Here is a 26,084-nt window from a genome sequence, read left to right as displayed (position 1 = left end):
ATTATGGTGGGGCCAGTAGTCCCAGCTACTTGGGAGGCTAAGGCAAGAGAATTGCTTAAGCCCAAGTGTTTGAGGTTGCTGTGAGATGTGATACCATAGCACTACCCAGGATGACAGCTTGAGACTGTCTTCACAAAAAAAAAAAAAAAAAAAAAAAAAAGTTGAGGGTTGTGCCTGTGGCTCAGCGAGTACAAACTGCAACAAAAAATAGCTGGGCATTGTGGCAGGCACCTGTACTCCCAGCTACTCTGGAGGCTGAGGCAAGAGAATCGCCTAAGCCCAAGAGCTGGAGGTTGCTGTGAGCTGTGATGCCAGAGCTCTCTACTGAGGGCGATAAAATGAGACTCTGTCTCTAAAAAAAAAAAAAGTTGAAGCTGTAATTACTGTATTCATCCTACAGCTGTATGTCCTTTGGAAATATTATGTTTTTTAACAAGGAAAAGAGATACTTTGAATAACTTCTTTTATTTCAGATTAGTATGAAGGTACAGATGATTAAGTTATAGTTTGCATTTGTTAGGTAGAGTCCAAATTGTAGGTCTGCCCCTCACCCGGGAGGTGTGTCATATACCCCTATTGTGCCTGTTAGGTGAGAGCACACCAGATGTTTTAGCTCTTACGTGAGATGTTAGACTTACAGTAGTTTATATTATTCTTGATACTTTTAAATCTAAAATATTTCATAATTAGAAAAATAGTAAAAATATATCTGGACATTATGTTCAGCATAGTAGTGTAATTTATTTCATATCTTGATTATTCAAGTCCTTGATAAAAAAGTGGTTATGAAAGTGACTTACCTGTATTTCTAAACTTTTATGTAAGTTTAGCAGATGAGGCAAGTTTATCATTACATCCCTTCACTCTGATTATATATGTTGATAAAAATAACCTCAAGTACAAAGAATATAGTAAAGAAATAAGCCATGTTAACACTGTAGAATGAAGTCTATTTTTAAAATACAGAATCTGAAAAGGAATTTTATATAAATTTTTAATGCATTTCCAATTATGCAATTATAAATTTTGACAGTCCTGTTCTGAAAAACTTCCAGATTTTTGAAATGTTATATATTTATGTTGACCATACTATCAAGAAGATAAATACATTTTCTTCATTTTATAATTTTTAGAATAGGAACAGAAAAGTCAGATGATTTACTGGCTACCACCTGGGAAAATACTGTGATCCTTTAAAACAATTGTCCCTCCTGTGAATTCTCATAAAACCATATGCTTCTACCGTGGCATGTATAGTCACAGGGATGTTGTGGGGACAACAAAGATTCATCCTCTCCCTTCCCTGCCAAGCCACATATAGATCCCACACACTTGAAAAATAAGGAAATCTTGAGTATGGAAATACCTCAAAAGTTAAAGTTATGATAAAATCCAACAGTTTTGCATATGTACCCAGAGGAAGTGAAAGACACATATTTATACAGTCATGTTCACAGCAACATTATTCACATTGGCCAGAAGATGGAAGCAACCCCAGTGAGGGATGAACGGATAAACAGAACATGGTATATATAAACACAATGGAATATTATCCAACCCTTAAAAGGAAGACTATTAAGATGATGTGTTATATGGATAAATCTTGAAGGATGGGAATTAAGCCAATCACAAAAAGAAAAAAAAATGATCTTATTTATGTGAAGTAACTAATCCATAGACAGTGGTAAGGTGGTTGTCCGGGGTGGGAGGAGGCATGAGATTTAATTGTTTGATGGGTATGGGATTTCTGTTTGGGAAGAAGAAAAAGTTCTAGAACAAGATGGTAGGACTAGTTGCACAGCAATTGTCAATTTAGCGCTTTTGAACTTAAAAATGATTAAAATAGGGGCCAGGCGCAGTGGCTCATTCCTATAATCCTAGCACTCTGAGGCTGAGGCAGGTGAATTACCTGAGCTCACAGATTCGACACCAGCTTGAGCCAGAGCGAGACCCCCCTGTCTAAAAAATAGCCAGTTACTCTTGAAGGAATCGGCCTGGGTGAATATTTTATGAGGAGGACTCCCCAGGCAATTGAAGCAGTATCAAAAATACACTACTGGGACCTGATCAAAATAAAAAGCTTCTGCACAGCCAAGAACATAGTGAGTAAAGCAAGCAGACAGCCCTCAGAATGGGAGAAAATATTTGCAGGTTATACCTCGGATAAAGGTCTAATAACCAGAATCCACAGAGAACTCAAACGTATTACCAAGAAAAGAACACGTGACCCCATCTCAGGGTGGGCAAGGGACTTGAAGAGAAACTTCTCTAAAGAAGACAGACACACAATCTACAAACACATGAAAAAAAGCTTATCATCCTTAATCATCAGAGAAATGCAAATCAAAACTACTCTGAGATATCACCTAACCCCAGTAAGAGTAGCCCACATAACAAAATCCCAAAACCAGAAATGTTGGCATGGATGTGGAGGAAAGGGCACACTTCTACACTGCTGGTGGGAATGCCCACTAATACGTTCCTTCTGGAAGGATGTTTGGAGAACACTTAGAGACCTAAAAATAGACCTGCCATTTGATCCTATAATTCCTTTACTAGGTTTATACCCAGAAGACCAAAAGTCACAATATAACAAAGACATCTGTACCAGAATGTTTATTGCTGCCCAATTCATAATTGCTAAGTCATGGAAGAAGCCCAAGTGCCCATCCACCCACGAATGGACTAGCAAATTGTGGTACATGTATACCATGGAATACTACGCAGCCTTAAAGAAAGATGGAGACTTTACCTCTTTCATGTTTACATGGATGGAGCTGGAACATATTCTTCTTAGCAAAGTATCTCAGGAATGGAAGAAAAAGTATCCAATGTACTCAGCCCTACTATGAAGCTAAATTATAGCTTTCACATGAAGACTATAACCCAACTATAGCACAAGACTATGGGGAAAGGGCCAAGGAAGGGGAAGGGAGGGGGGAGGTTTTGGTGGAGGGAGGGTAATAGGTGGGGCCACATCTATGGTGCATCTTAGAATGGGTACAGGCGATTGCACTAATGTACACAGCTATGATTTAACAATAAAAAAAAAAAGAAAAAAATTGTTACACATAAATGCACTGTTTAAAAATAACATTAAGTTCCAAATTTATTTATTTTTTTGGAGACAGAGTCTCACTATGTCGCCCTTGGTAGAATGTCGTGGCGTCATATCTCACAGCAACCTCGAACTCCTGGGCTCAAGCCATTCTCTCCTCTCAGCCTCCTGAGTAGCTTGGGACTACAGGCACCCACCACAACACCCGGCTATTTTTTTTAAGAGACAGGATCTCACTCTGACTCGGGCTGGTCTCAAGTAGTGAGCTCAAGCCATCCACCCTCCTTGGCCTTCCAGTGTTGGGATTACAGCCATGAGCCACCGCGCCTGGCCTTAAATTCCAAATTTAAAAACTTACCAAAAATATTCTGGTAATTATTAATTTACTTACCTGTACCTACCCCTTGACTGTACTCCCCAACATGTGATTTACTCATCTTTTATACCCAGAGCTTCACACTGTGCAAAGCACAGCTATATATGCCAGTCCTGCCCATCCTTAAAGCCTAGCAGAGGAGAGGACGACTTTTGGGATAAATCTATTAAAACAATTGTAACAAGTTAACAAAGCAATAAAAGCCAAAAAAAAAAAAAAAAAAAAAAACCTGACCGAGTTGCAAGAATTTGAGTACATACTATGCTGAAGGTTGCATACTGAGTAAGGCAAGGACTATATGATGTATGGCGAAAGTAGTTTTGTTTTTTTTTTTTTTAAGATATTTACCACTGTTCCGCACCCCACTTTTTTTTTTTTTTTAATTTGGCCGGGGCTGGGTTTTGAACCCGCCACCTCCGGCATATGTGACCGGCGCCCTACCCGCTGAGCCACAGGCGCCGCCCGCACCCCCCTTTTTTTAATTCTAAAAATAAGTCACCTCCAGTTTACTGTTTGGAAGAAGCGTTTTCAGCCTCTGGCTGGAAGCACTTCCGTTTTCTGGGAACCCTGGTCGGGGAGTGTTCGAGGCATCGCTAGTTTCCACCCTATTTCTCTGATGAAGTACTATTAGGTACCTGAGGCCACAACTTTTAGATATGGTGATAGTGCCTAGAAAGTGGAGTCTTGCAGTGGCAACCAAATTCTAGCCAAAGGGAAAAAACATTTTTAAAATGTAGCGTAATGTTTGGAACTTAATGCAGTGTAGTCAAACAAACCTGTATTCGGACTCCGCTGCATCGGCCACTAACTGCGGGCCTTGTAGAAGTCTCGTTACTTATAAATCTGGGAGAAACTGCATCAGCGCGCACACTGTGTCTTGACCAAAGACACCTTTTTAGCGTTTCTTCACTAAAAATGCCTCCCTCTTAAGGTAATAGCAGCTGACCGGGAATAGGGGCGCTCACAGCGTTGATGACGTCCTTCCGGAGCGCCGGGGTCGGGCTTTGCAGCGAGGGAGGAAGGGCAGTGGGCGGTCTTTGCTGGGATAAGGGGACGAGTGCGGGCTACTGTCGTTGGGGAGCAAGGTGGGTGAAATTGCTCACCCCTTTCCCCTTGGCCGGAAAAGGAAGCTTCGCATAGTCAGCCCTACCCAGATTTAGTTAATGCAAATCTAATTCCTCTAGAGTGTGTGTCTGAGCTCCCCTTTCCCGCAGTTGCCTTTCGTGAATGTGTCGCTCATCTCTATCCCGGATTCCCTGTGTTCCCATCCCAACGTTATACCCTCTTGTTTTGAACCCCTAATATCCGGAGTATATCCATAGTGTGTACTCAAATTCTAATGTGTGGTAGGGAAAGGACCTACTTCGACATCCAGAAAGTTTTAGAACGGAAAGATTTGAGGGAATGAAATTAGATAATTTGCAATGTGAAAATACAAGGGTGCTTTGGTAACAGCTATTATTTTGAAGGAAAAGAAGGTTTGGGAAGAATGTTGTTATGATAAAAAAAAGCCTATCGCAAAAAAGTGGAGATTGTAATTAAGGTTGGGTTGCAGTCGGTTTAGGAAAGGTAAGTTTCTTTTAAGGTGAGCTTTATGAGAACGTTATTGTTGCTAAACAGAAGACTAAATTTGGTATGTGTGTCTATGTAAACTGTTGGTTTTGTTTTATTATTATTATTATTTTTTTTTGTAGAGACAGTCTCACTTTATCGCTCTCGGTAGAGTGCCGTGGCGTCACACAGCTCACAGCAACCTCCAACTCCTGGGCTTAGACTATTCTCTTGCCTCAGCCTCCCGAGTAGCTGGAACTACAGGCACCCGCCACAACGCCTGGCTATTTTTTTGTTGCAGTTTGGCCGGGGCCGGGTTTGAACCCGCCACCCTCGGTATATGGGGGCAGCGCCCTACGCTGAGCCACAGGCACCGCCCTTGCCTTTGATTTTTTTTTTTTTAAGTTTTAAAAAGTTTAACAGTATCTGTTCCATTTGCCTTTGAGTTGTTTTTTTTCTAAATTGTCTTAATTTTAGCTATCAAGAAATATATAGCACTTTTCAGAGGACTATCCATGCAACTATTGTACTATAATATTAGCTGTTTTATAAAGAATAAAACAGCATGGTTTAGAACAGCATGAAAGTAATAATCCTAAAAAATTCTATATCTGGGGCAGCCCCAGCCCCATATGCTGAAGGTGGCAGGTTCAAACCCAGCCCCGGCCAAAAAAAAAAAAAAAAAAAAAAAATTCTACATCTGATGCCTATCTTCCCCCCTTGAAGAGCATTATATTCATTCATACTATTATTTATATTCACAAGGTTGCTACAGTCTTAACAAAATTTTGGTAGCGGGGCGGCGCCTGTGGCTCAGTCGGTAAGGCGCCGGCCCCATATACCGAGGGTGGCGGGTTCAAACCTGGCCCCGGCCAAACTGCAACCAAAAAATAGCCGGGCGTTGTGGCGGGCGCCTGTAGTCCCAGCTACTTGGGAGGCTGAGGCAGGAGTATCGCTTAAGCCCAGGAGTTGGAGGTTGCTGTGAGCTGTGTGAGGCCATGGCACTCTACCTAGGGCCTTAAAGTGAGACTCTGTCTCTACAAAAAAAAAAAAAAAAAAAGAGAATCGCCTAAGCCTAAGAGCTGGAGGTTGCTGTGAGCTGTGACGCATGGCACTCTACCAACGGTGGCAAAGTGAAACTGTCTCTAAAAATAAAAAAAAATAAAAAATAAACAAAATTTTGGTAGCTTTTACACACTTTCCTAGAATTCTATAAATGTGTATTAAAGAATAAACTAAGTTTTCAGAATTTTACTCAACTGAGTGTGTTAATGGGCAGTGACAGTAATACATTTATTTCTGTGATTCTTTTCCAGAAATTATTTATAGAGTAAGTATGCTAATATTGAATAAGACAGTGGGAGTTTTTTCTAAACAGTCAAAAAGGAACGTTTATGAATTTTTAAGAAGTTTTAATATTTATCCCGGACCACCATTTCTTCATAAACTAGTATTGGGAATTGAAACTAGTTGTGATGATACAGCAGCTGCTGTGGTGGATGAAACTGGAAATGTTCTGGGAGAAGCAATACATCACCAAACTGAAGTTCATTTAAAGTAAGTAGACATTATCTTAGAGCTATGTATTTTTTGGAAAAAGTATGATGAAATCATTCTTTTGTATATATCATATATAAAAGTTAATTTTTAGGAGCTAATTTCTTATTCCTTTGTGAAAAAGCTTCTAATAACTGCTATGAAAAATCTCAAAACACCTCATCTTGGCTTTTAAGGCTCTTCAAAGCAAGGTCCTAACCTTAGCTAATCCTAAAAATCTAAAACTTTCTCCCAGCTTCAATATTTATTGATGAATTTCCTTCAGTAATGCTTTTTTCTTTTCTAGACTTCTATGTTTAATGGTCTTAACTGAAATCCTAGGAAAACTTTAATTGCTGACAAAAAAATCCTCTTCACATTTTTATATATAATCTATGTTGATACTTAAGTAAATAATAACATACTGTTGTACTGAAGCATAGAATGGTCTGAGGATTATAAACTTAAATGTTTGGAGAGGACCACTAGGCAGTTTATATAAATAAATAGACAAATATCTAGCAGAGGTCACTACTCAAATCTAGGCAATAGTTGCCATGCAGGAATGTAGGACCTATGTTATTAATCAGTAATTTTTTTATGACAAAATCAGAATAATTTTCAAGAGAAAATGGGGAATCCAGATTGTTAATGTAATATCTCAAGATTTTTACTATTAATTCAAGAAATATTAAAAGTACTGTACAGATAATATGCTTGTAAGCCATCAAGTTACAACATCTGAATAGTGAAAAGACCTAATATTTTGGAATCACAGTCACAGTTTGAATCCTGAATCAGGCACTTAGTATTAGCTCTGTGACTTTTGGAAAGTTTCTTATCCTCTGATTCTCTTTTCACATCAGTAAAATGGGATAATTAACAACTGTCTCATAGGATTAGCAATGGTGGGACTAAGAAATAATATACATGAAAAAAAGAAATAAATATGGGAGGAGGCAGAGGAAGCATTAAATAGCTATGTGAAAGGGACTGTGCTGGGTATTAATAAGGCACTGTGAAGTACTAGAGCAGGCGTCCTCAAACTGCGGCCTGCGGGCCACATGAAGTGGTGTGAATTGTATTTGTTCCTGTTTTGTTTTTTACTTCAAAATAAGATATGTGCAGTGTGCATAGGAATTTGTTCATAGTTTTTTTTTTTAAACTATAGACTGGCCCTCCAATGGTCTGAGGGACAGTGAATTGGCCCCCTGTTTAAAAAGTTTGAGGATGCCTGTACTAGAGCTTTAAGTGATCGCCAGAACATGATTTGTAGACCTACAAAGGGAGCCAACAGTGCAAGGTGCATAAAGTGAGTATCAAACAAGTGCTCCAAACAGTTTACTACCATCAATAAAAGTGAAGAAGACAGTAAACGGATCATGTAAAACAGCATGGAAAGTGCATTAATAGAGGATTGGTTGGCACGGAAGTCCCTTCTTCCAAGCCAGAAACCTGAAGGATAGCCTTTACTTCTCCCTCACCAGTCCACATCCAAATCAATCATCCATTCATGGTAAATCTTTCTCTCAAATATTTTCTGAAACTTTCTTCTCACTTCTAATTTAATCCAATCCCCCACTGTTTCTTGCCCAGACTCTTAGCCATAGCCTCAAGGTTAAATGATCTCCTTTACTCCTTATTAGCTTTTTTCCTTAATCATCTGCACTCCATGCTCTCTATAAGTCATAATAAGACTATATTGTCGGGCAGCACCTACGGCTCAGTGGGTAGGGTGTCGGCCCCATGTACCGAGGGTGGCGGGTTCGAACCGGGCCAGGGCCAGCTAAAACAGCAGTGGCAACTGCAACAAAAAGTAACTGGGCCTTGTGGCGGGCGCCTGTAGTCCCCAGCTACTCGGGAGGCTGAGGCAGAATTGCTTAAGCCTAAGAGTTGGAGGTTGCTATGAGCTATGACACCAGGGCACTCTACCAAGGGCGACAAAATGAAACTCTGTCTCAAAAAAAAAAAAAAAGACTATATCGTCATTATTAATTCTTTGAGAATAAGACAGTGGTCTTACTCATCTTTCTTCTAGTGCTTAGCATAATCCCTGGAAGATAAAAGGCACAGAAAGGAAAGGAAGGAGGCAAGACAGAGACTTGGAGTGGGAGCCTTGAAAACTTAAAAGGAGTGGGAGGAAGAAGATTTGGATTTAAAATCTCCCAAATTCAACAAGAGGGTCAGCTCTGTGCTTATGGGTGTTTCCTGGCAACACAGTGTAGGATGAACTCCAAAAATCAAAGGACATAGCTAAGGAATTAACTACTAGAAGACTGTTGAATAGACTGAGATAATGAAGATTTTTTAAACTTGGTGGTAGCAGTAGAAGTGGTGATAAACTTAAAGGTGGAGAATGGAAAAGAAAGGATATAAAGATGAACTTTGAAACCCAAGCGATGATGAGGTTTTTTGGCATAGCTAATAGAGACGAGGAATATAAGTGAAAAAATAGCTTCGAAAATTAAGGAAATTTTTATTACACTATGGATGTATTGAAATAAAATCATTTTATTTATATCCTCTTCATCTGAAACAAAAACATTTTAACTATTAAGCAAATGTAGAGGATTTTTATTTCTATGTGTAGAATTAGCAAATCTTGCAGCACCAAAAATTTGAAGATGATTTTTTGATACTAGCAGTGCTTTTTGCAGCCCCTCTATTTTATTGCTCTGCTTTTCATATCATAATTAGTCACATGCTAATTCTTGTTTTGGTTTTGAGAGGGAGAGAGTTTCACATGGTGTTGCCCCAGGCTAGAGTGCCATGGTGTCAGTTAAGCTCACAGAAACCTCAAGTGATCCTCCTGTCTCAGCCTCTCAAGTGGCTGGGACTACAGGCATCTGCCACCATGCACAGGTACGTTTTCTATACTCTTGCTCAGGCTGTTCTTGAACTCCTGCACTCCAGGGATCCACCTGCCTTGAACTCCCAGAGTACTGGGATTGTAGGTGTGAGCCACCACACTCAGCCTGCCTCTGAATTATTTATTCTTTACATTTGGAGTGTCCATGTCCTACACGGACTAAAATCCAAATTACCAACTCTGAGCACCAGATCCCCAAACTTTATTTGAGGATTGCAAGCTATGGATTATCTTTCTGTGCCTTCAAGTGCAGTATGTTTAAAAATAAACTAATGGAAACCCGTCCCGTATCTGTTTTCCTGAAATAATTTTGGAATCATGCCCGAAATGCTGGAGGATATGGAACAGGAGGAAGTTAACATCCCTAATAGGCGGGTTCTAGTTACAGGTGCCACGGGGCTTCTGGGCAGAGCTGTATTCAAGGAATTTCAGCAGAATAATTGGCATGCTGTTGGCTCTGGTTTTTGAAGAGCAAGACCAAAATTTGAACAGGTTAATCTATTGGATTTTAATGCGGTTCATCACATCGTTTATGATTTTCAGCCCCATGTTATAGTACATTGTGCAGCAGAGAGAAGACCAGATGTTGTAGAAAATCAGCCAGATGCTGCTTCTCAACTTACTGTGGGTGCTTCTGGGAATTTAGCTAAGGAAGCAGCTGCAATTGGAGCATTTCTCATCTACATTAGCTCAGATTATGTATTTGATGGAACAAATCCACCTTATAGAGAGGAAGACATACCAAATCCTCTAAATTTGTATGGCAAAACAAAATTAGAAGGAGAAAAAGCTGTCCTGGAGAACAATTTAGGAGCTGCTGTTTTGAGGATTCCTATTTTGTACGGTGAAATTGAGAAGCTTGAAGAAAGTGCTGTGACTGTTATGTTTGATAAAGTGCAGTTCAGCAACAAGTCAGCAAACATGGACCACTGGCAGCAGAGGTTTCCCACACATGTCAAAGATGTAGCTACTGTGTGTCGGCAGCTAGCAGAGAAGAGGATGCTGGATCCGTCGATTAAGGGAACCTTTCACTGGTCTGGCAATGAACAAATGACTAAGTATGAAATGGCATGTGCAATTTCAGATGCCTTCAATCTCCCTAGCAGTCACTTAAGACCTATTTCTGACAGCCCTGTCCTAGGAGCACAGTGTCCAAGAAATGCTCAGCTTGATTGCTCCAAATTAGAGACCTTGGGCATTGGCCAGTGAATACCATTTTGAATTGGAATCAAAGAAACACTTTGGCCTTTTCTCATTGACAAAAGATGGAGACAGTCTTTCATTAGTTTGTTGGTTTTGTTTATTTTTTTATTTGTAATGAAAAGTATAGTATGTGGCACTTTTTAAAGAAAAAAGGAAATAGTTTTGTATGAGTACTCCTTAATTGTGACTCTTAGGATCTTTCAGGTAAATGATGCTCTTGCACTAGTGAATCGGTCTAAAGAAATAAAAGGCAATTTTGCCTTATTTTCAGTAATGATATTTCTGTTTATCATTTTGTTATGGCTTAACTTGCATTTTGAGTATAATAAATTATGATTCTTAACTATTTGAGAACCGGGATGAAACAGATCTGCTGTAGACTTTTTTTTTTTGGATGAGATGTATTCATTCCCATAATTCCACATTTTCAGGGTTTTTGCAATTATTTACCCTTTTATGTTGATTATTTTAAAGTGTGTGAAATAATATGAAAATCACTGGTGTTCATTATTTGCTTTGCTTGAGCTCAGATCAAAATGTTTGAAGAGAGAAACTTTATTTTTGCAACGTAACGTTCAGTTTTTATGCTTGAGATATTTCAACATATATGTATATTGGAACTTCTACAGCTTGATGCCTCCTGCTTTTATAGAAGTATGCTGTGAACACTTGAGAAGAAAGGGTGTGTGCATACTTGTATTTTTTTAATATAAAAATGTAACTGTCCTTTTCACTCCATGTTGCTAAGTGATATTTCATATGTGTGGTTACTGATAATAATGGGCCTTGTAGTTTTTGACCGTTCATGAATAAATATATACTGTTGGCATGTAAAAAATAATAATAATAAAAATAAAAATAAGCTCATCTTTATAAAACTTTCTCCATGTTTCTCTGTTAATATTTCTTTTCTCCCAGTTATTCCAACTGAATATCTGAATCATCTTTAATGTCTTAGTCCCCCTGTCCTATTATATCCAATTAGTTACTACAGTTTTCAAGACTCACCTGTTGCTTTCTTTCCATTCCCACAATCACTAAAAGATATAATCGCTTTAAACAAATACTATTGGAATAATGTCTTTAAAAATGTCCTTGTCTACAGGGAAATTAATTTTCCTAAAATACAACTTTATCCTGCACTTCCTCATTCAAGACTTTTTTTTTTGAGACAAAGTCTTACTTTGTTACCCTCAAACTCTTGGGCTCAAGCGATTTTGTTGCCTCAGCCTACCTAGTAGGTGGGACTACAGGCACCCGCCACAACACCTGGCTTTTTTTTTAGAGACGAGATCTCGCTCTGGCTCAGGCTGGTGTCAAACCTGTGAGCTCCGGCAGTCCACCCGCCTCAGCCTCCGAGAATTACAGGCGTGAGCCAACGCGCCCAGCCTCTAGGCTTATTTAGAATACTTGGTAAGATTATTTTGGTGATTTCATTCATCAACAAAAAATCCATGGGAGTTTGTTGTTCATGAATTTGAAAAGACAGAAACATTATCCCCTTAATCACTGCATATTGAGTTACAGTATGCAACATTATAAGGTACACAGTTTGAAAATGCTTGAGTTAATATTTTCACCTATATAATGATTAATTTGAAAACATATCTTCAATTGTAATATGATCTTTTTCTTCCTTTGTTCAATCTCAAAATTGTAAAATGTTTGTCTTTTTATTTCTTTCAGAACAGGTGGGATTATTCCTCCAGTTGCTCAACAGCTTCACAGAGAAAATATTCAACGAATAGTGCAAGAAGCCCTTTCTGCCAGTAGAATCTCTCCAAGTGAACTTTCAGCAATTGCAACTACTATAAAGCCAGGACTTGCTTTAAGCTTGGGGGTAGGCTTATCATTTAGCTTACAGCTAGTAGACCAGTTTAAAAAGCCATTCATTCCCATTCATCATATGGAGGCTCATGCCCTTACTGTTAGGTTGACCAATAAAGTAGAATTTCCATTTTTAGTTCTTTTGATTTCTGGAGGTCACTGTCTACTGGCATTAGCTCAAGGGGTTTCAGATTTTCTGCTTCTTGGGAAGTCTCTGGATATGGCACCAGGTGACATGCTTGACAAGGTAATTTAAGAATTAATTTTTCTGTTGTTTTATTATAGTGTCTGTTTTAATTAAATAGCAATAGAGGCTCGGCGCCTTTGCTCAGTGGTTAGAGCACTGGCCACATACACCTAGGGCTGACAGGTTCAAACCCGGCCCGGGTCTGCTAAACAACAATGACAACTATAACAAAAAAACAGCCTGGCCCCCACTGTGTCATTAATTGTCATTAATCGTCCTCATGTCAAAGTTGAATACATAGTATTCATGCTTCTCCATTCCTATGGTGCTTTACTAAGAATGTGTTCCACCTCCATCCAGGTTAATACAAATGCTGCAAAATCTCCATTATTTTTTAATGGCTGAATAGTATTCCATGGTATACATATACCACAGCTTGCCAATCCATTCCTGGGTTGAGAGGCATTTAGGCTGTCACCACATTTTAGCGATTGTAAATCAAGCTGCTATAAACAGTCTAGTACAAGTGTCTTTATAAGACACGGTGGGGGGTAGGGGAAGGGGAGAGCAGACAGAAGGAGAGAGGGGGTAGGGGAAAGGAAATGGAAAAAAAAATAGCAACTAATTCTCACATAAATTGGATTTAATTTTGATCAAAGCACATTATTTGAACAATAATTTTTTTTTTGTAGAGACAGAGTCTCACTTTATGGCCCTCGGTAGAGTGCCGTGGCCTCACACAGCTCACAGCAACCTCCAACTCCTGGGCTTAGGTGATTCTCTTGCCTCAGCCTCCCGAGTAGCTGGGACTACAGGCACCCACCACAATGCCCCGCTATTTTTTGGTTGCAGTTTTGGCCGGGGCCGGGTTTGAACCCGCCACCCTCGGTATATGGGGCCAGCGCCTTACCGACTGAGCCACAGGCGCCGCCCCTGAACAATAATTTTTAATTCAACTTGTTAATATGTTGTTCAGGATATTGCATCCTCATTTATAAGTGAGATATGTAATTTCCCTTTATAATAATATGTTTTTTCCAATTTTAATGTCAGGTATATCCAGATGAAGTAGAATGAATCTTAAGTATTTCTTTTTTCTATTGTTTATAAGATTTGGCATCATCTGTTTTTTTGAAATTATCTTCTATTTTTATTTATAAATATTAGTTGTCAATTTTTTGAGACTTTGGAAAAAAAAAAATCCTCCAGTGACTTTGCCCTTTACCTTTCATTTGCACAGAGTCCCCATTTGTCTAGCACGATGAGACATCTCTCATTACTTTTCATTCTGAGAGAATTCTTGGCAACTATTGCTTGCTTATTTTTCCACAGAAAATTTAGAATCACTTGTTCTGATTCCTAAAATAATCTTATTGTTTGTATTTAGATCTTACGAAACCTCTAGGTTAACTTAAAGAGATTTGAAGTCATTATGATGTCGAATCTTCTCGTGTTAAACTATGATGCTGCCATTTTCTCTAGTCTTACTAGTAGCGTAGGAAATTTTTTTCTACATATAAAACTTGCTCAATTCTTATTGATTATATGCCTAAATATTTTATTATATTTATTGCTGTCATAAAGGGAGATTTTCAGTCTTTGTACTTTCTAATCAATTAGTGTACAGACGCTGTTAATTTTTTTATTAATTTCATGTACTGAATTATTTTATTGTGGTTATATTTTAGTCAGATTTCCTTTAATTCTGGGGAGAGATAAAAGCAAAATAATCGGGCAGCGCCTGTGGCTCAGTGAGTAGGGCGCTGGCCCCATATGCTGAGGGTGGCGTGTTCAAACCCAGCCCCCGCCAAACTGCAACAAAAAAATAGCCGGGCGTTGTGGCGGGCGCCTGTAGTCCCAGCTGCTTGGGAGGCTGAGGCAAGAGAATCGAGTAAGCCCAAGAGTTAGAGGTTGCTGTGAGCCGTGTGATGCCACAGCACTCTACCCAAGGGTGGTACAGTGAGACTCTGTCTCTACAAAAAAAGCAAAATAATCTGTTTATAATTTCACCTCCTCCTTTCCAATTTGTAAACCTATATTTTCTTTTTCTTGCTTAACTTCTTTGCATAAAGCCTTTGAACAATTGAAAAAAAAAATAGTCTGGTGTTGTGGTAGGTGCCTGTAGTCCCAGCTGCTTGGGAGGCTTAGGCAAGAGAATCACTTAAGCCCAAGAGTTGAAGGTTGCTGTGAGCTGTGATGTCACAGCACTCTACCAAGGGCAACATAGTTTGTATTTAGATCTTACGAATCAAAGACTCTGTCTCAAAAAATAACAAATTAATAAATAGCAATAGATGTGCTATATCTAAATATTTCTGAATGTTACCTTATTATCTGAACAAATTTATGTAAAAGGAAGAAGAGCAGTACATAATTTTATAATTTGTACCTTTCCCTAATAAATGGTAAGAGGTTTATATCGATACATAAAGGCTCAAATGGTTTGTAAATACGGTTATGTATTTAGTCAAATAATATTGTGGAAGAAAATGCTTTATAAACTGTAATACACTGCATAAAGGTAAAGTAAGAGGAAGTATAAAGATTAAGGACATTAAAGATGTACAAAGGTCTATGATTAAATTGCACAATTGCTGACACTACCGACAAGTGTATTTATATATATATATAGCCATATATAAAAAATAAATGAACAAAAAAATCCTACAGCTTCCGACAGTGAAATGATAAAGAATAAGGCAAGTTCTTATTTTCTTATTTTTGAAGTTCATTATTAGGCAGTCTTTGAGAGTATTTTAAAATTGTATAGAGACCTATTTTACAATCCCAATAGAAGAGCAAAAGTAGACAGGGAGAGACAATTGGCGTTTATCAGCCAGGTTGCAAGGTTGTCTGCTTAACCAATGTCAGCTATAGTTCGTATTTGTCAAAGTATAGCATATTTTATTCATTCATGAAGGTTTAGTAATATTTCACTTTATTTCTTCTGTATCTTTTGGTTTCAACTTGTGCAATTTTATGACTCATGTTAAAATACATTTTTGTTTTGATAGGTGGCAAGAAGACTTTCTTTAATAAAACATCCAGAGTGCACTACCATGAGTGGTGGGAAAGCTATAGAACATTTGGCCAAACAAGGAAATAGATTTCATTTTGATATCCAACCACCCATGCAACGTGCTAAAAATTGTGATTTTTCTTTTTCTGGACTTCAACATGTTATCAATAAAATAATAACACAAAAGGAAAAAGAGGAAGGTATATTTCTAATTGGTAAAGTTGGACAGATAAGTATTCCTGGGTTGTACCTAAAAGTGCCTGCTCATTTCTGCAGATATTGAGAAGGGGCAAATCCTGTCTTCAGCTTCAGACATTGCTGCCGCAGTACAGCATGCAACAGCATGCCACATTGCAAAAAGAACACATCGAGCTATTCTGTTCTGTAAGCAGAGAGAGTTGTTATCTCAAAGTAATGCAGTACTGGTAAGCTTTGTCATCTTATTTTATAGTAATAGTAACACTTTGCAGTATGTTACTTTTCCCCCAAAACATTAATTGACCTGACATTTAGGGTGAACAGATCTTTAAGTCGTATGTTAGCTCTGACAATATGAAATCATGTAGAATAGAAAAGGCTAGCAGCCATTTCTTATACAGGTATGGCAGCTTTTTGGAACATCTGTGCAGCTTGTGTGACACAAAAGTCCAAGACCACATCTTCTCACTGAATTTAAGAGAAGGTTTGCAATAAATAAAGAAACCAAATGAATTAACTATCCCTATTGTCAGAAAATTAGGTAGATTTCCTTGATCCTTTGATAAAATCCTTTCCATTGTACTTAAGCCTTGATAAACTTCCCGTTTAACTGTATCTTAAACTTCATTCTTCTAAAAATTATAAAGCGAGAAAATGTTTACATGACAGTTCACAAAATAGAATTTGACATGCATATCAAAGGCAATCATTTTTTAAGAGTTATATAAAAATGAACAAAATACTTATAAGTAAAAAATGCAGATTCTAGGCTGGATGTGGTGGCTCAGGCCTGTAATCCCAACAACTTGGGAGACAAACGTGAGAGCATCGTTTGAGGCCAGGAGTTCAAGACTGTCCTGGGCAACATAGCAAGACCTCCTGTCTATGGACAAAAAACAAAATTCACATTTTGTTTTGGGTATATGATTATAATTATATTAAAGAAATTTTTTTAAAGGTTGGAAGAAAGTATTAATTTTTTCTTTTCTAAATTTTTATTAGATATATCACTTACCTCTTACCCACCTCAAAATGTGATAGTTTATTATTAAATAATGCTGATATTGTCCCCCAGGTTTAGTGAATAACTTGGTTCATACCCACATGCGGTAGTTGTTTATTTGGGTCTTATCAATTCCTTCAGGTTGTATCTGGAGGTGTTGCAAGTAATTCGTATATCCGCAAAGCTCTGGAGATCGTAACCAGTGAGACACAGTGCACTTTGTTGTGTCCTCCTCCCAGACTGTGCACTGATAATGGCGTTATGATTGCATGGTAAGCCATGGGATGTATGTGCTTCACTCATGAATGTATGTAAATATTAATTGCCGTTGCATCATTCTAAATCTTACTTTAATTTTTGAGGCTATTGATTTTACTTTAATGATTCTTATCTAGGAACGGTATTGAAAGATTACGTGCTGGCTTGGGCATCTTACACAACACAGAAGGCATCCGCTATGAACCAAAGTATGTGGTACCATTCATGATCTCCATACAAATTACATTATGAAAGTCAAAACCCAGATTTTTGCTTTTATATATGAGGTTTTCATTGACATTCTGGTGATAACTTTGAAAGAAAGTTACATTAATTTTTTCGTGAACCTCCTTGAGGTTGATACCTCATAAATATTTTGTCTACAGTATCAGATTAATTTTGATATAAATGAGTTAGAGGCCACAGGTAAGGGTGATTAATTTTATTTTCTGGCACCAGAATACAGGCCATGTCCACAGCATGGACTTTTACAATGTCAAGAAGATCCCAGGACCAACTGGTGTGTTGGGAAATTTAAGGAAAATATGCAGAAAGCATTTAGGTGTGAGAATGGGTTGCAATTATGCTTCTATGTAGGCAGCTGAGACTTGGCCAAAAGATAGCTATTTTCCCACAACCTTTATTTCCTCTCCCACCAGTTTTTCAATTTACTGTCACGTTCTGGGCTAAGTTAACTCTAGAATGGTAAACAGGACAATTATGTTTTATAATCTATCATAATTCTATTTTGAACATGGTTTCATCCGATGTTTTAAAACTTGTCAGCACTAGTTCGTAACTAGATGCTTGCGCTACATGAACCACCAATTATTAATGATCATGAATGCACACGGTCAGTAGTGTCTGAAGGTTGATAGCCTAGCTTCAGATGAATCTGTCTGATTCAGTCGTGCCCTCTTGTGGCAGTGTTGAGGCTGGACGATAGCTTTTCCCAGGTTAGAGTTCATTCAAAGCCTTATTTAGGGCAACAAGATAGAAAAGCAGAAATCTGAAGCAAAAATTATTTACTGAGGAGGAACAGAAAAAGAGGACAGGAGCTGAGACGTCTCCAACCAGTAAGGGTAAAAGAAAGTAAGAAAAGGGCAAGCCAGCTTTTGAAGATTCAACAAGACCTGTAGAAGCCTGGGAATTTTCTAAAATGTAAATGGACACAGGCTTGACTTCAACTTTGTAATAAAAATGTTTTTACCTTTTTAGCTTTGTTGAAAATTATAAGGAGTTTTTAGTTATTAAGTTTCCAACTTACTTGTTTACAGTATTTGAGAGCAATAGAACTATTTTAAAAACACCTAAAAATTTAGATTTCTTATTAATGTCACTAGCTTTCATTATCCTGGCCTGAGGTCCCACTATATTTATATGTATTTAAGAATCATCACCACATATGATAAATTATAGATTAGATACTTATACTGATTCTAAGCAAATAGTTTGCAGAACTAGTGATAGATCATGAAACAAATATTTGAAATAATATTATTTGTCCAACTGTGATGCAGATGTCCTCTTGGAGTAGATATATCAAAAGAAGTTGGAGAAGCTGCCATAAAAGTACCACGATTAAAAATGAAGATTTGATTTTTGCTTTTCAAAAAGAAATTCCTAAAGGTAGTATTAATGTTAAAATTAAGTTTTGGGTTTTTTCTGTGTCAAATTGCGGAAGATATGTGATATTACTCATCAAAACTGTTACTCCTGGCCATCCGGAGCTCAATTTCTGAGTGGCCATATGGTACATTGAGGGGAGAGGGGGACTGTTTGCACCTCTGCTTGATAAGCTGTCATTTTGGGAAACAGAGAAGAGGAGGTGGTAGGCTAGTCCTGTATCCTTCTCCACCTCCCGCTCCCCTCCGCCATCTGTCTGTGTCTCTTGTTTAGGAGAGGAAGGGGCGTTAAGGAATGGAGGGTGATTGTGTATTACTTATACATTTCTGAATAAATGTTTGTTATTCCTCTTCTTATGTTTGATGTTTAACCTGCAACCTGCCTTCTGAGATACTCTGTTACAGTCTTACAAGGGAGCATAGTTTTTTTATTAACTATGGGGGCGGTGCCTGTGGCGCAGTGAGTAGGGCACTGGCCCCATATACCAAGGGTGGCGGGTTCAACCTAGCCCTGGCCAAGCTGCAGCAATAGGGCATTGTGGCGGGCGCCTGTAGTCCCAGCCACTTGGGAGGCTGAGACAAGAGAATCACCTACACCCAAGAGCTGGAGGTTGCTATGAGCTGTGACGCCATGGCACTCTACCGAGGATGACAAAATGAGACTCTGTCTCTAAAAAAATAACTAAATTAAAAAATAAAAACTAGGGCTTGGTGCCTGTGGCTCAAGTGGCAAAGCCACTAGCCACATACACCTGAGCTGGCGGGTTCGAATCCAGCCCAGGCCTGCCAAACAACAATGACAGCTACAACTGAAAAATAGCCAGGGCATTGTGCAGGCACCTGTAGTCTCAGCTACTTGGGAGGTGGAGGCAGGAGAATCGCTTGAGGCAGGAATTGGAAGTTGCTGTGAGCTGTGATGCCATGGCACTCTACCCAGGGGGACAGCTTGAGACTCAGTCTCAAAAAATAAAAATAAAAACTAAAGTAGCCAGGCTCGGTGGCTCATGCCTGTAATCCTATTATTCTGGGAGGCTGAGGTGGGTGGATTGCCTGAGCTCACGAGTTCAAGACCAGCCTGAGCAAGAGTGAAACCCCCATCTCTAAAAATAGGCATTGTGGCAGGCATCTGTAGTCCCAGCTACTTGGTAGGCTGAGGCCAGAGAATCACTTAAGCCCCAAGGTTTGAGGTTGCTGTGAGCTGTGGGCCACGGCACTCTACCCGAGGTGACAAAATGAGACTGTCTCAAAAAAGAAAAAACTAAAGTAAAACATTTTGTGGGGAAAGAATGAATGGATGTTGACAGAAAGAAAAATCTTGGAAGGAGGACAGTGATTCTGCTGAATCCTGGCCCCATATTATACAGGCCTAGATCATTCTCCTCTTTCTCAAATCAGGATAGGAGAAGCTATTTTTTGACTCCTCCGGAAACATGAGCCTAATTTCTATTATGAGACCAGTTTTAGAAAGTTAGCCAGGTCAACATTGTAGCAAACCACAAAATTCTAAATTGAGACAAAAGCTGTAAACAATATATGTTAATTAATTTTAAAATTTATGCTATTAGGTATCCTCTCTGAAATAAATGGACTGTCTAAATATTTTTTAAAATGCATCTAATTTGATATTTAAGACATTTGACATAGGGTGGTCCCCGTAGCTCAGTGGTAGGGCACCAGCCACATACACCAAGGCTGGTGTGTTTGAACCCTTCCCAGGCTGGCTAGAACAACAACAATGACAACTGCAACAACAACCAAAAAAGCCTGGTGTTGTGGTGGGCGCCTGTAGTCCCAGCTATTTAGGAGGCTGAGGCAAGAGAATTGCTTAAGCCCAAGAGTTTGAGGTTGCTGTGAGCTGTGACACCATGGCACTCTACCCAGGGCGACAATTTGAGACTCTGTCTCAAAAAAAAAAAAAGGCAGCACCTGTGGCTCAGTGAGTAGGGCACCGGCCCCATATTCCGAGGGTGGCGGGTTCAAACCCAGCCCCGGTCAAACTGCAACAAAAAAAAAATAGCCGGGCGTTGTGGCGGGCACCTGTAGTCCCAGCTGCTCGGGAGGCTGAGGCAAGAGAATCACGTAAGCCCAAGAGCTGGAGGTTGCTGTGAGCTGTGTGACGCCACAGCACTCTACCGAGGGCGGTAAAGTGAGACTCTATCTCTACAAAAAAAAAAAATAATAATAATAAAACGTTTGACATAAGTAATTCTTCAAGTATGTATTGTGCTCTTTAAATGACCACATGCATTATTTTAGAAGTTGTATTTAATCAGATGAAAATAAGTAAGATGAAAAAGTAGGGGATTTTTTTTTTAATGTCAAAGGTTATGTAGCAAGTATCATGTTTATCACTTTAGGTCTGGCTAGATAAAAATAACTGTGTGTATTGTCCTTTGAATATAAGGATGATGCTACTGACTGTTTAATGTCCTCTGAGAGATTTTACCAGTAAAGGTTTATATTACATAATCTGTACTGGGGCAGGATGTGAACTTTCTAATCAATGACTTGTATTATTGAGAAATTTGGAGTTAATGATAAAAATATAGAATGGGGCTTGGTGCCTGTGGCTCAAGCAGCTAAGGCGTCAGCCACATACACCTCAGCTGGCAGGTTCGAATCCAGCCCAGGCCCATCAAACAACAATGACAGGAGGCCGCGACAAGAGAATCCCTTAAACCCAGGAGTTGGAGGTTGCTGTGAGTGGTGATGCCAGAGCACTCTACCCAGGGTGACAGCTTGAGGCTCTTGTCTCAAAAAAAAAAAATAGATAGGGCGGCACCTGTGGCTCAGTGAGTAGGGCGCCAGCCCCATATGCCGAGGGTGGCGGGTTCAAACCCAGCCCCGGCCAAACTGCAACCAAAAAAAAAAAATAGCCGGGCATTGTGGCGGGCGCCTGTAGTCCCAGCTGCTTGGGAGGCTGAGGCAAGAGAATCGCGTAAGCCCAGGAGTTAGAGGTTGCTGTGAGCCGTGTGACGCCACGGCACTCTACCTGAGGGCGGTACAGTGAGACTCTGTCTCTACAAAAAAAAATAGATAGATAGATAGATAGATAGATAGAATGGAAACTTTGGGGCGGTGCCTGTGGCTCAGTGGGTAGGGTGCTGGCCCCATATACCGAGGGTGGTGGGTTCAAACCCCGCCCAGCCAAACTGCAACAACAACAAAAAAATAGCTGGGCATTGTGGCAGGCGCCTGTAGTCCCAGCTACTTGAGAGGCTGAGGCAAGAGAATCACCTAAGCCCAGGAATTGGAGTTGCTGTGAGCTGTGACACTATAGCACTCTACTGAGGGTGACAAAATGAGACTCTGTCTCTAAGAAAAAAAAAAAGAAACTTTTCTTATTTGAATTCTACCTTAAAGGTGATTTGCCTTTTGGAAAGTTTCATAGGTAAATTGTTTTCAGAATTATGATCATAGGGTTAATACTACCCTAGCCAATATTGATAAAGCTTTGCATTTTTTTTTTTAGAGCAGTCTCATTTTATTGCCCTAGGTAGAGTGTTGTGGTGTCACATCTCACAGCAACCTCTAACTCCTGAGCTTAGGTGAGTCTCTTGCCTCAGTCTCCCAAGTAACTGGGACCACAGGTGCCCGCCACAATGCCTGGCTACTTTTTGTTGCAGTTTGACCGGGACTGGGTTCGAACCTGCCACCCTCAGTATATGGGGCTGATGCCCTACCCACTGAGCCACAGGTGCCGCCTTAAAGCTTTGCATTTTTTAACGTTAAACTGCTCTGTAGGTTTGATAGACTTGGTTAGTACATATTATTTAAAAGAAACTATTAGCTGTAAATTCACATTTTACATTTCGATTTGCATTCTGTATCTGTGAATCTGAATTCACAGAGAAGTGTAATTATTTCCTGTGGCTATACTCTATAATAATCAGAGTACAGGCTCAGCACCCATAGCTCAGTGAGGAGGGTGCTGACCACATACACCAAAGCTGGCGGGTGCAAGCCCAGCCTGGCCCTGCTAAACAACAGTGATAACTGCAGCCAAAAAATAGCCAGGCATTGTGGCAGGCACCTGTAGTCCCAGCTACTTGGAAGGCAAGAGAATCGCTTCAGCCCAAGAGTTTGAGGTTGCTGTGAGCTGTGACACCAGGGCACTGTACCAAGGGTGACATAATGAGACTCTGTCTTAAAAAAATAAAAATAAAATAATCAGAGTATATATAAACTATGGAAGGAAAATTTAGGGCAGCCTGTGGCTCAAGAGTAGGGCGTCTGCCCCATATGCCACAGGTGGCGGGTTCAAACCCGGACAAACCAGGACAAAAACTGCAAAAAAAAAAAAAAAGAAAATTTACCTAATTTTTTCCCACTATCACAGATATTATTAAAATAGGGATAGTAGGGGTGGTGCCTGTGGCTCAGTTGGTAGGGCGCCGGCCCCATATACCGAGGGTGGTGGGTTCAAACCCAGCCCCGGCCAAACTGCAACCAAAAAATAGCCGGGCGTTGTGGCGGGTGCCTGTAATCCCAGCTGCTCAGGAGGCTGAGGCAAGAGAATCGCTTAAGCCCAGGAGTTGGAGGTTGCTGTGAGCTGTGTGAGGCCACGGCACTCTACAGAGGGCCATAAAGTGAGACTCTGTCTCTACAAAAAAAAAATAGGGATAGTAAAAAATAAATAAATAAAAAAATAGGGATAGTATGGTTTGAGTTTTTAAAATTTCAAAGTTTAAAAATTATTCCATATTTTATAATCACACATGTCAAAATTGAGCTCATGATAAAAATAAGGGAAACTACAGATAAAGAAAATAGGAGAGTTCTGGAAGCCTTCCATACCTAGGTGTTTCAGTCCTTAGGCATAAGGTAGGGAAAAGGAAAGAAGAAATGGAAGAGAGAGAAGGAAAGGAAAAGTAAAGGAGAATGTTGAACTCTATATTGGCAAACATGTGTGACAAAGGTATCTTATAGTATATACTGCTAAAGGCAGCCAAATGATTGAAATCCTCTATATCACTGGTTCTCAACCTTCCTAATGCCGTGGCCCTTTAATATAGTTCCTGTGGGTCACAACCCACAGGTTGAGAACCACTGCTCTATATCTTGAGGCTTTTTACATCTTCCAAAGCTTAATATTTCCATTGATATAAATTCTTTTTTATATGAATTCTTATCCTTAATAATGTTGAATAAGTGACAGTTTCTTATTTGAATTATTTATCCTGGGTAATTGGTGGAACCACACCTAGTGCAGCTTACAAGGGTACATGTGAAACTTACTAAATGTAGAATGTAAATGTCTCAACATAATAACTAAGAAAATGCCAGGAAGGCTATGTTAACCAGTGTGATGAAAATATGCCAAATGGTTTATAAAACTAGTGTATGGTGCCCCTGAAAGACTTGGGACAGGTCTGTCCTGAACGACAGGTCTGTCCTGAACGATGACGACCCCAATCAACCGCAAGAGACGGCACTTGATGCAATCAGCAAGAGGATTTTATTCCAGCATGCTGGGGCTTAACTCGTAACTCTCTCAGGAGCAGAGGAGTCAAGCCCCGAACAGCAGGTTTTACAAGCTTATAAAGGTAAAAACCACAAGGTAGGGAGGGGTAGCAGACATAGCAGGGGCTTTCCAGATAAGAAGAACCGGTTACCGATTATCTGCTTCAGCTCGGGGCTATTTCCTGGAACAGTTACAAAGGTCACATTCTTATGGTAGGGGGTGAGAGGTGCTGCTACATGGCTGGTTCCCCCCCCCCCCGTTTTTGGATTTGGTAGTACTTTCCTTCACCCCATGCTTGCATTAATGTACACAGCTATGATTTAATAATAAATTTTTAAAAAATGAATTATTTATCCCTTGTTAGTATAAAATGTGCCATTTTCCCTCTAATTGCCTCTAAGGTAATTAGAGTTAAATTTGAATATTAAAGAGATCTCTTATTTTCCAGTGGTTAAGAACACAAGCTATGGACTGGCACATACAAAGTCTAAGATCATGTAGTTACTTACCATCATCACCATCATTACATTGTATTAAGACATGTTGGGAAAAATAACTGTTAATTAACATAAGTGTTCAATGCTTGCTACAGTCTAGGTAAAGAATGGATTATAGCAAGACCCTCAGACTGAATGGAGGAAACTGAGCGAAGTGGATGAAGAAAAAGCAAGGCTTTAAAGGACACAGTGAAACCTGGCTTGCTTCATAGCTCTCTGTAGCTGTAAACTAGAACTAGAAGGACAAATAATTGAACCTGTTGGAAACATTGCTCTTTGAGCAAAGACATCATATTGATACCGGAATTTCACTCTTCAGTAGGTCCTTGGTCTCAGGGATTCGAAGAATGAACCCACGGACCACAGATTAGTGGTAAGATTAGGACTTTTATTAGAAGTTAGAAAGGAATACAGAAAAGCACTAGAGCTTATGAAATGGGGAAAGAACTGAAGAACTCTCTCTAGAGTCTCCATGTGGGCTCTTTTATGTAGGGGTCTTAAGTCTAGAGGATTACACATGATCAGCAGTTGGTAGATGGAAAAACATCTCTTAAAAGTTAGTGCATTAACGAATGAATGTAGTTCCTCCTTCACTAGGGCGAGGTTGTCAGGTCCTTTACAGTCTTTGTCCCTGAGAAAGGATTAGGGTGTGTACTCCTACCCAAGGTGGAACCACCCAAAAAACCATCACAGGCTGCTTTGTTCATGATCTTATCAGAGTCTAGAGGATGTGTCCCGAAAAAGGCAGTCTGCTTGTGCCTGGAAATGGGGGTCTGACTTCTGAGCTCAACTGGGCCTAGAGAATGGGGGAGCACCCTGTCTAGCCCTGAGTGGTGGAATCCTGTATCAATATGATTCTTTTTTTTTTTTTTTTTTTAGAGACAAAAGTTTCACTTCGTTGCCCTTGGTAGAGTGCTGTTGCGTCAGAGCTCACAGCAACCTCCAACTCCTGGGCTTAGGTGATTCTCTTGTTTCAGCTTCCCAAGTAGCTAAGACTACAGGCACCTGCCTCAAGGCCCGGCTATTTTTTTATTGCAGTTTGGCCAGGGCCGGGTTCGAACCCACCACCCTCGGTACATGGGACCGGCTACCCACTGAGCCACAGGTGCTGCCCCAACATCGTATGATTCTAAGCCACAAAGAATATTACCCTTCCAGCTGCAAACCAAAGACATTCTCTGTATATATGGAAGGTTGGATGTGGTGGCTTGGGCCTGTAATCCTAGCTATGTAGGAGGGTCAATTGAGGCCAGGAGTTTGAGAAGAACCTGGGCAACATAGCAAGACCTCGTCTCTAAAATAACAAATAAATAAATAGAATTATGGGTGGGTTCTTTTTCTTTGCTGCACATTGGGAAAATAAGAGTTGTCTTAGACCATACATTAAATACACAATACTTTTGAAAGCTGATT

The 26,084-nt window shown here is 39.7% G+C and overlaps 2 protein-coding genes and 1 pseudogene across 6 annotated transcripts in view; 2 read left to right on the top strand and 1 right to left on the bottom strand.

Moving 5' to 3' along the window:
• Positions 1-4,379, bottom strand: part of PMS1 (PMS1 homolog 1, mismatch repair system component) — a 128,184-nt gene extending 123,805 nt beyond the window's left edge. The window contains exon 1 of the mRNA XM_053598365.1: positions 4,211-4,379. Within this exon, the coding sequence (XP_053454340.1) occupies positions 4,211-4,232 (22 nt within the window). The 5' untranslated portion in view covers positions 4,233-4,379. The remainder of the gene's footprint in view (positions 1-4,210) is intronic.
• Positions 4,380-4,454: 75 nt separating this feature from the next.
• Positions 4,455-25,994, top strand: OSGEPL1 (O-sialoglycoprotein endopeptidase like 1). 4 transcript variants are annotated; one of them, XM_053598373.1, is made up of 10 exons: positions 4,455-4,519; positions 6,302-6,542; positions 9,249-9,383; positions 12,280-12,433; positions 15,622-15,826; positions 15,903-16,051; positions 16,969-17,099; positions 17,223-17,294; positions 18,606-18,714; positions 24,767-25,994. In XM_053598373.1, exons 2-9 carry the CDS (start codon positions 6,322-6,324, stop codon positions 18,682-18,684), a joined length of 1,146 nt encoding a protein of 381 aa, XP_053454348.1. In that variant the 5' UTR covers positions 4,455-4,519; positions 6,302-6,321; the 3' UTR covers positions 18,685-18,714; positions 24,767-25,994. The 4 variants fall into 4 exon arrangements, with proteins under 4 accessions (XP_053454348.1, XP_053454346.1, XP_053454347.1 ...); XM_053598371.1 differs by having other exon boundaries at positions 4,458-4,519; positions 12,280-12,667; XM_053598372.1 differs by lacking the exon at positions 9,249-9,383 and having other exon boundaries at positions 4,462-4,519; positions 12,280-12,667.
• On the top strand, positions 9,399-11,429 carry LOC128590874 (methionine adenosyltransferase 2 subunit beta-like; annotated as a pseudogene). The gene has a single exon (XR_008381362.1). The product of XR_008381362.1 is annotated as a methionine adenosyltransferase 2 subunit beta-like (transcript).
• Positions 25,995-26,084: the final 90 nt, after the last annotated feature.

This window comes from Nycticebus coucang, chromosome 7 (assembly GCF_027406575.1).
Source record: "Nycticebus coucang isolate mNycCou1 chromosome 7, mNycCou1.pri, whole genome shotgun sequence".
In the NCBI taxonomy this organism is placed as follows: Eukaryota; Metazoa; Chordata; class Mammalia; order Primates; family Lorisidae; genus Nycticebus; species Nycticebus coucang.
Note: the sequence above shows the minus strand (reverse complement) of the source record. Positions and strands in the feature narration are given on the sequence as shown.

Coding starts and splice junctions, on each gene's coding strand:
- OSGEPL1 (XM_053598371.1), top strand. CDS start 6,322: ATGCTAATATTGAATAAGACAGTGGGAGTTTTTTCTAAACAGTCAAAA. Junction 16,052..16,968: donor CTCAAAGTAATGCAGTACTG/GTAAGCTTTGTC, acceptor CAATTCCTTCAG/GTTGTATCTGGAGGTGTTGC. Junction 17,295..18,605: donor GGCATCCGCTATGAACCAAA/GTATGTGGTACC, acceptor ACTGTGATGCAG/ATGTCCTCTTGGAGTAGATA.